Below are 10,204 nucleotides of genomic sequence, written 5' to 3' on the forward strand. Positions count from 1 at the left end.
AATCTTTACTCGCGGAAAAGTTTTCAGTATGCGGGAAATTCCCTCGAGCATGAAGGAGAGTTCCAGTGACCTCCTAGGACCACGTGTCGACCATTCTGCCAGTTTGAGTCGAGCTCAAACTCTTCTAAACTCGCAAATTAGGTCCCCGCAGTGGGACAGCCCCTTTATCATGAAAGCTTGCTCACTCTCCAGCTTATCAGTGCCCCTCATATTTTCTGCACCCACATCAGAACCTCCTCTGCCAAACCCAATCACTCCAGGGTCTCTTGGGAACTGGAAGGTCCATCCCTGGCCTGCATCCTGGTAAAACTCCTCTGCACCCTGCACAGTGGAGTCATGTAGTGCATGCAATATGCTATTCAGAACACATGCAATATTCCAGTTACAGCCTTTGCCGTGATGTCTATGCTCTTATATTATATGCTGCAGGGCAATGAAGGCCAGCACCCCAGATCTTTCACATCCATCTGAAAGAGCGGATACGGCCAACAGGGAACTCAAACAGTGCAGCACTTCCTTACTGATGCATTGAAAGGTGACTATCTGGGGTTTCACACCTACTGACTAAAAAGCATCTGTGTTACCAGCTGAGTCAAAGCTAATAGATGATGCTAGTTTATTACCTGTGAAGGAACCGATTGAGGATCTGTTCTCTTAGTGTGAAGATTCATGCTGTGGACAGTCTCACAGCTGATAGATTGTCCTGCCCTCAGTATTCCTGGCATCATGTGGAGATTTCCTGCAATTTAAGGAGCCCTATCTGCATATGAAATGTCTTTCTATTCTGGATATTGCCTCTTTTAATTATAATAAAACTAACCTCCATGGGCAAGTGGTTGTTGGCTTGATAGGTCGAATAAAGCAGGACATTTTGTTTCCTTTGAGGCACTGAGTAAGGACTGTTGGTAAAAGGAATCTACAGCCCAATGATTGGCCATTGGCTTCAACAATGCTGCACGCTGCATCAGTTTCCTCCCTCGCCTTGTTGTGTAACATAGTGAAATAACCTTTGGTCCACTCTCTTCCCCCTGTTTATCTAGCTTGCTACTAAAGGCGTCTACATCTGTTTCACAAATACTCATTGCAGCAGTATGTTCCCCATTCCCCCTGCTCCACCATTCTCCACGTGATGAAGTTGCTTTTGAAAGTAACGTACAAACTTTTCCGCACTGTCTATCCAACAGAAGACATTCTGGATAGATACTGGGGGGTATCGCCCTGCTCACTAGTTCCTGTGAGTGGAACTTCCATTTCATTTTCCATAGCAGTGTGTATGTCTGTGTCTGTGTGTGGCATCTCTTTAATTCACAATTTTTGTCTTTCCAGAAGTAATTTCCAGGAATTGGCGTGATGGCAAGTACTCAGCACCTCGCAGCTCGTGAGCAAAGCTGACATTCTGCAGGCTGTTGGCTTGCTGTTGCACCACTTAAAATGCACAGACAGCAATTCTAGCCAAGGGTCTGTGCATTTTGCGTTTAACTGCAGGAGATCTGCGGCAGTGTGCGGAATGAACAGCGCTCAGTGAGGTTACAGTCTCTGGAGCTGAGCCCCTGAATTACAGGAGGAATGCCTGTTGTAAGAGGGAAACTGCTGGAAGAGGAAGGAGTGCAGAACGGGAATAAAGGAAAGGAAGGAAAATGAAGGAAAAGACTGACATTTATGAACTTTCATCTCACTTGCTCATGCAATCGTGCTCAAGAATAATTCATTATTTTTCTATTTTTACTAATGAGAACACTCTCACATGGAGGTCATCTTTGACCTTGGTGATGTGAGATATAATCACTAATTTTGGTTCTTCCTCTTCTTGATAGGTAGCACCATGAACAATGATGAGACGGAGTACAGAAAGGAGATAGCGAACTTAGTGATATGTGGTCAGGGAAACGACGTCTCCCTCAATGTCAGCAAGACAAAAGAGTTAGTTGTTGACTTCGGGAAACATGGTGGTACATTCCCCATCAGCATCGATGTGGATGTGGAATGATCTGCCATGGACCAATGATCTGCCATGGACCACCCACATCGATGCAACAGCCAAGAAGACACACCAATGCCTCTACTTCCCGAGGAGACTGAAGAAATTGTGCATGTCCCCAGTGACTCTGTCTCATTAACTTCTGCAGATGCTCCATGTCGGGTTGCATCACAGCTTGGTTTGAGAACGGCTCTGCCCAAGACTGGAAGAAATTGCAGAGAGTTGTTGATGTAGCCCCGTCAGTCCATCACACAGACCAGATTTCTCACCGCTGTCTCCATCTACACTTCACGGTGCCTCGGGAAAAGCAGCCAAAATAGTCAAAGACTAGTCCCACTCCGGTCAAGCCTTCCTTTCCCTGCTCCCATCTGGCAGACGTTACAGAAGGTTGAAAGCACACACCACCACACCGAGGAACAGCTTCTTCCCTTTGTTATAAAGCTTCTGAACGGTCATTCCATAATATAGGATACCGTTTGCTTCACCTCCTCCACATTGAGGGCATTGTACTTTGTCTAAGGAACTGATGTGCTACAAAGCTGAGAACTCTAATCTACACTCTGTATCTTCCCCATTGCTCTATCTATTGTACTGGAGTTTGAACTTATTATATCTATGTATGTTATATCTGATCTTTGGATAGCATGCAAAACAAAGCTTTCAGCTGTGCCTTGGTACACATAACATTAATAAACCTAAACATAAATCTGCCTTTCTCCTCCTTCACCTCCACCGTCATCTCATCACTCACCTTTTGGGTCCCCATCTTGCCCCTCTCCTGTCCCCATCTATACACCGTCCCTCCCTCTGGCCCTACATTTCCCGCCTTCCTTTCCTATCACATTCAAAGATCTGCAGCTCTTTGCATTCTCCACTTACCACCCCCATTTCAGTAGGGATGGCCCAGCGGTAGAGTTCCTGCCTTACAGCGCCAGAGACCCGCGTTCGATTCTGACTACGGGTGCTGTCTGTTAGGAGTTTGTACGTTCTCCCTGTGTCGGTGCGGGTTTACTCTGGTGCTCCGGTTTCGTCCCACATCCCAAAGGCGTGCAGGTTGGTAGTTAATTGGCTTCTGTAAATTGTCCTTAGTGTGTAGGATAGTGTTATTGTCTGGGATGATCGCTGGTCGGTGTGGATTCAATGGGCTGAAGGACCTATTCTGTACTGTATCTCTAAAGTAGAGTCTAAAGAGTATCTTCACCTTTCTCACACCACCGTTTACATCTACCAATCAAACCCTCTTCATCTGGTCCCACCAATCACTTGCCAGTTCCCGCTCTTTCTACCAGCAATTATCCCTCGACTCCAGAAGCAAGGTCCTCATTTAAATGGTCATCTGTCCATTTCCCTCCACGGATGCCACCTGGCCCACTGAGTGACTCCAGCAGATTGTTTTTGCAAGATTCCAGCACCTGCAGTCTCTTCTCTCTGCATTGAGGTCCTTATCTGTACTAATACTACTATTTAAATATAATTCATCATAACATAGGCAAACATGACAGTGAACATGAGCTCATTGTATTTATTTAATTCTTAATGTATTCATTTGACAACGCCAGAGGACAATGAGCTAAATGACCAAAGAGTCTTGGTAGGAACTGCAGATGCTGGTTTAAACGGAAGATAGACACAAAAAGCTGGAGTAACTTGGCGGGACAGGCAGCATCTCTGGAGAGAAGGAATAGGTGCGTTTCAATTCGAGACCTTCTTCAGTCCTTTTCCTTTTCTTCAGAGAAGCTGTCTGACTCCTCCGAGTTATTCCAGCTTTTTGTGTCTAAATAACCAAAGAGCCTGTCTTGGTGATGGAGGAATACTAGTCCGTTTTAACTCATGCTTTGGACATTTTTACATCCACCTCCACACTCAGAGCAAGGTTGAACTTCTCATTCATAAGAAACCATCTTTGACGGAGCTGTTTTTCTTCATTAATGCTCCAAATCATCAAGGATGCAAGTTAAATATTTTTTCTACAGATTTCCTCAGAAGAATTATTCTCTTCATGTCAAGAAAATGAACAGATTTTTATTATCTCGACAGACGGTTAAATGGCCTTTAATCCACCACATGCAATTCAGATAATAATTGAACAAAACGAGCAACAAAAGTATGCAGTCATTGTCAATTTATAAAGGCACAGTATAATCGAGCCATGGGCTCATACAACATGGACCCAGGCCCTTTGGCCCAACTTGCCCATGCTGACCAAGATGCTTCCACCTGCGCACGTTTGGCCTATATCCCTCTAACCACTTTCTTATCCAAATACCTGTCCAAATGTCACGTAAATGTTGTTATAGTACCAGTCTCAGCTACCTCCTCTCGCGGCACTTTCCATATGCCCACCACCCTTTGTGTGAAAAGGTTGCCCCGCAGGTTACTATTAAATCTTGGTGGATTCCCCTTTAAAGATATTCATTTTCTTTACTTGGAGACTCCAGAAAAATTCAGAAGGTTAGGAGACTACCCTAATTACCATTAAAACTTCGATTGAGATTTGCAATGGAATATGCTGAAAGTTATCATCTCCCACTGACATCATGAAGAAAATATGTGTCTACGATCAACTAGGCCAAAGGAACACTAAAATTGGCACGCTCCCCCTCCCACTTCTGCTGCTTTTCTTCCGTACCATTTGAAACCAGAAAAGTTTTCTTTGAAAAAAACTTACTACGCAACATTACTTTGCCAAATACAGTGTGGTCCCTGGCCAGGGTGCTACAGTTCCACCTGTGATGCCGGAATTGCTGCTGGCATTCCCGTATCCACTCCAAGGCTCCTTCCCCTATTGATTGCATGATGTCAGGATGCTTCTGACACAACTGCCGCTGCTTGTTCACCAGTCCTGGGATGTTGTCACAGATCACACGAGCTCCCAGAGCCCCAATATACCTGCGGGCGAGATCAGTTCAGTCAGATCACATCACTGCTTTAAAACAGCACCAATACAGTTTCAAATAAATTGCTGAAAATCAGACAATCGTGGAAAACAAAAATGCATATTAATTGCCATAGGAATGCTATGAATTAGCCCTGCTTCTGAACCCACACCTTATGCAAATGTTTTTTGTAAATATCTATTGTATCTGATGTATTCAAGGGACAGTTGGATATAGCTCTTGGGGCTAGCGGAATCTAGGGATATGGGGAGAAAGCAGGAACGGGGTACTGATTGTGGATGATCAGCCATGATCATATCGAATGGCGGTGCTGGCTCGAAGGCCCGAATGGCCAGCACCTGCACCTATTTTCTATGTTTCTATGTTTTTATTCAGTTTTCCTTTGAAACATTCTATGCAATCTAATTTCCTTTCAGCCTGTGTGTTCCAGATCAATAGGTAACACAAGTAGATAGAGTGGAAGTGAAGGCATATAATTAGCTTGCCTTCATTCATTGAGGCATTGTGCTGAATAGTGTAGGAAGGAACTACAGATGCTGGTTTAAACCGAAGATAGACACAAAATGCTGGAGTAACTCAGCGGGATAAGCAACATTTCTGGAGAGAAGGAATGGGTGACGTTTCGGGTCTGAAGAAGGGTCTCGATCCGAAACGTCACTCATTCCTTCTCCCCAGAGATGCTGCCTGTCCCACTGAGTTACTCCAGCATTTGATGTCTATCATTGAGGAAGAATCATGAGCCATGATATGATTGTCTAATCTGAGAAGCCTCTGATGTCCCTGACAGTGGAATGGGCTCCAATTATTCACTGCATGTATGTCCTTCATCATTTTTAATTTTACTTCTCCAGCCATTTAACCCTGTCCTGAGTGCTTAGGTTACATTTTGACCATCAGTGGTGAAGGATGACGGTAGTGGATTAACTGCCCAACTGGGCAGTGGACCCAGGACACGAGGGTGGTCAGTTTATCTTCACTCACTGGTCTCCACTGGTACCAGGGAAAAGGTATTATCTTAAAGTTCTTAAGTCCTACCAACTACCATCTAGTCTTGCCTCTCATGCCACCTTATCAAGTAAGACCATTGGGCATGGGCTAACAAGCCTTGCATTCACCTTCCCCTCCACTCAGCAAAGATGATGTGACATGAGAGAATAATTATAGAACATGTAAAGCGATGTAAAGCGCCTTGAGTATTCCAGAAAGGCGCTATATAAATCCCATCCATTATTATTATTATTATAAAACATAAAACAGTACAGCACAGCAACAGACTCTTTGGCCCTTTATGTTTGTGTCGACCATGGTGCCTATCTAAACTAATTCAATCTGCCAGCATATCCCCTCTATTCTCTGCCTGTTCATGTACCTGTATAAATGCCTCTTAAACATTGCTATGAAATTTGCTTCCCCTCCATTGGCAGTGAGTCCCAGTCACGTCTGTGTAAAAACTTGGAAATGTCCTTTAAACTTGCCTTATCTCACCTTATGCCCTCTGCCCTCTCCAGTTGACAGCTGCCCTTGATAGTTCCACCGGGGAAAGCGCCTGTCCATTTATCTACACCCTATCCATGCCTGTCATAAATGTTACACCAATCTTGTCAGCCCTCAGATAAGACAGGCCTTTCTTTCCCCTCACCACACAACATTCAGTATCCTGGTGAAAGCCAGTGATGGGTTTAGAAACCAAGACCATTCTTCCAAGAGCCGTACGTGGGTTCATCATGTAGACATCATGAGGAAGGATCAGTTTTCCACATGTGTCCTTTCCTGGTGAGTGGAGGGCAAGGCAAGGGTCTACTTGCCCCATTAGAACCAATTTTCCCCATCTACCTTTGAAGCCAACAGCACAGAGATGTCATTCCACCCGTCTTCTATGCGTTGGGCCTCAGTCAGATGAATATCTGGATATGTGGGAGATTTTGCCACACCGAGTGTGGCTGTGTATAAAGTGTGCACTCAATGGTAAAATACTGTCATATCTTGGGGTGGGGGCTAGTTGGTTGGATGAGATTACTTGTGTAGGAAGGAACTGCAGATGTTGGTTTATAGACACAAAAAGTTGAAGTAACTCAGCAGTACAGGCAGCATCTCTGGAGAAGGGGAATAGGTGACGTTTCGGGTCGAGGCCCTTCTTCCGGCTGAGAGTCAGGGGAGAGTGAAATGGAAAAGATTACTTGTTGAAAGCTAGGGGCTGACAGAAAATAAAGTGATTTAACACGAACCCTGACCCTTGGCTGGCAACCTCTCTGAAAGCCGCTCTCTCCAAGACCCCCACTCCAATTATTTAGAAGAGGGTGTGTGAAGCCGCCTCCTCTGGAAAGGGAAGAGACTCATTGAGCACAAAGAAGCAAGAGGCATGTGCAGTGGCTGGCTGTCAACTGCATGAATAAGAGCAATCCTTTGAGCAAGTTGCAGGAGTAGAATGAGGCCATTCGGCCCATCGAGTCTCCTCCGCCATTCAATCATGGCTGATCTTGTGGAGCTGTAGCTGAGGGACAATTACAATGCCGGTGTTGTCAGCTGCTGCATGAGCGAGCCAGATGTTCTCTCTCCTTGTTTGTTTCCTATTTTTGAATCTCTGCTTCATGATGGACAACTGCGCCTCATTCGCTGTAATCAGCGACAAAGCCGAATGATACGGTTCACATGATGCCAGTCACTTGCTTTTGTGAAATGTTTTTATGAAATGCGCCAGCTCTCATGAGGAGACATTGACCCCCTTAGTGGCTGCTGTCCCCTTCATTGATGTAATAATGGCTCCTAGACAAGTACTGGGTAACAAATACCCGTCTCTATTAATTCCATTTACGAACATTTTGTCTATAGTCTCTATGCCTTAGAGTTTCAAGTGCTCATCTAAATCCTTCTTAAAAGTTTTTAGTTTTCCTGCCTTTTCCACCCTCGCTAGAGTGTGATCCAGATTCTAACTCTCCCCTCATCCTTCTAAACTTCAACAAGTATAGGCCTCCACTGGACCCTCAGCAGAGCCAGCACATCCTTCCAAATATGGTGCCCAAAATTGCTCACAATACTCCAAATGACAATAGACAACAGACAATAGCTGCAGGAGGAGGCCATTCGGCACTTCGAGCCAGCACCGCCATTCACTGTGATCATGGCTGATCATCCACAATCAGTACCCCTTCTCCCCATATCCCTTGACTCCACTATCTTTAAGAGCTCTATCTAACTCTCTCTTGAAAGCATCCAGAAAATCGGCCTCCGTTGCCTTCTGAGGCCAGAGAATTCCACAGATTCACATCTCTCTGGGTGAAAAAAGTTTTTCCTCATCTGTGTTCTAAATGGCCTACCCCTTATTCTTAAACTGTGGCCCCTGGTTCTGGACTCCCCCAACATCGGGAAATGTGGCCTGACCAGCGAAGCCTCTGCTTCTGCCTGATTCCCATGTCTTTGAGAATGTCTGTGTTTGAGAATCTATCACTCTTCGATCTGAATATGTTTGAAGCAACTGATTATCTAAGCAGTGTATTCCAAAGATTGAGAACATTCTGAGTGCAGTCATGTGTGCCTAGAAATTCGCTCCTGGTCTGGAGAGGGAGACACAATGGCAAGTGCTACTCTGCCTCTGAAATTCACTCTGTTGATACAAAGCATTGTGCTGTGAGGAAGGGTTCTTTCTGCTGTGGACAACTAGCTGGTGTTTTATGCATGGGCCCAAATATTAAGTCTCGGTCTAAATACACAGTTATAAAACCTACCAATTCAATGTAACTTGTAATACGTGTAAATTGTTTCCTAATACAACTGATGACTACAAATCCAACACGGTGACTAAAGCAAGGACAGAATGTAAAATAACCCTAAATATGGAATGCATTATATGTTCCCAATGCAACAATATCTCAGTAAGGACAAATATATGTTGAGATCCATTCGGTCGATGATCTGTGATAACTCCCTTTCCTTAAAAAAAATTCTGAACACATAGTGAATCTGAAAGAATTTATAATAAAGCCTAAATGCAGATATTAGAATGATTTTACAACAAAGGAAATGGAAAAGCAGACGGATATGGGCATCTACAGAATCTGGCACATGCATAAATACCCCTATGTATAAAGTCAAAGGTGGACTCGCACAAATAAAGTTTTACATAAATCCAGAGTATATTCTCGTAGTAAAAGTTATTATAACTGATGTTGGAATATGTTTTATATTCGGCTTCATGGTTCGAAACACACTTACAGACACTCACACCTGGACACACATATACACGCAGACAGACAGACACACACACATATACAGACAGTCGCACACACACATACAGACACTCACATAAGGATACACATATACACACAGACACACACACATGCATACAGACACTTACATATGGACACATATACGTATACATGCAGAGAGACACACGTGCACACACATACATGTAGACAGACAGACTGACAGTCACACACACACATACAGACACTCACATATGGACACACATATACATACAGACAGACAGACACACACACACACACATACATACAGACAGGCGCACACACAGGCAGACACTTACATATGGACACACATACGTATACATGCAGAGAGACACACGCGCACACACTCACACATACACATACACGCAGACAGACAGACTGACAGACACACACACACACATATACACACACACACATACACATACACACACATATACACACACACACACACACATATACACACACACACACACATATACACACACACACACACACACACACACACACACACACACACACACACACACACACACACACACACACACACACACACACACACACACACACACTTCTTCAGATAAAGTGAAACAAAATGTTCTCTCCTGTAGAAGCAGCATGAACAATGAAAAATGTTGACATTTCTCAATCTATTGCATGTGAAGGAAGGATTGCCAACATCACTGAAGGATTTTGTTCAAGGAGTCTCCGTGCGTTTTCTGGTGAGAAACTGTCAACAATATCGGAGACTGGGTTATCTCTGAAATGACCTGAAATTCAATCACCTCGACATGGGTGTAGGTTATATGGATTCTGTGTTTTACTCAAACAGAAGCACATCAAGGGCATTTAAAGGCTGTACTGTAGATAATCCTGAACTGGCATGTAAGGCAAGATCTGAAGTGTTGAATGTGTTTTTTAATTCGAGGGATTTTCTGTCATTGTAACTCTGAGGAATCTTTGACCATAGTAATATTAAAAATCACGTCACAATTTGGAATAGAAAATAAGATAAAAGCAACAGAGAGAAAGTCAAAAGGGGGGGAACGGCAAACTCTGGTGATCAAATGTAATTTAAGAAACTTCTCTTAAGG

The 10,204-nt window shown here is 44.0% G+C and overlaps 1 protein-coding gene across 1 annotated transcript in view; it reads right to left on the reverse strand.

Moving 5' to 3' along the window:
- Positions 1-10,204, reverse strand: part of wnt2b (Wnt family member 2B) — a 53,343-nt gene that overhangs the window by 40,684 nt on the left and 2,455 nt on the right. Inside the window, exon 2 of the mRNA XM_033042321.1 lies at positions 4,647-4,867. Coding sequence (XP_032898212.1) covers positions 4,647-4,867 — 221 coding nt within the window. The remainder of the gene's footprint in view (positions 1-4,646; positions 4,868-10,204) is intronic.

This window comes from Amblyraja radiata, chromosome 24 (assembly GCF_010909765.2).
Source record: "Amblyraja radiata isolate CabotCenter1 chromosome 24, sAmbRad1.1.pri, whole genome shotgun sequence".
NCBI lineage: Eukaryota > Metazoa > Chordata > Chondrichthyes > Rajiformes > Rajidae > Amblyraja > Amblyraja radiata.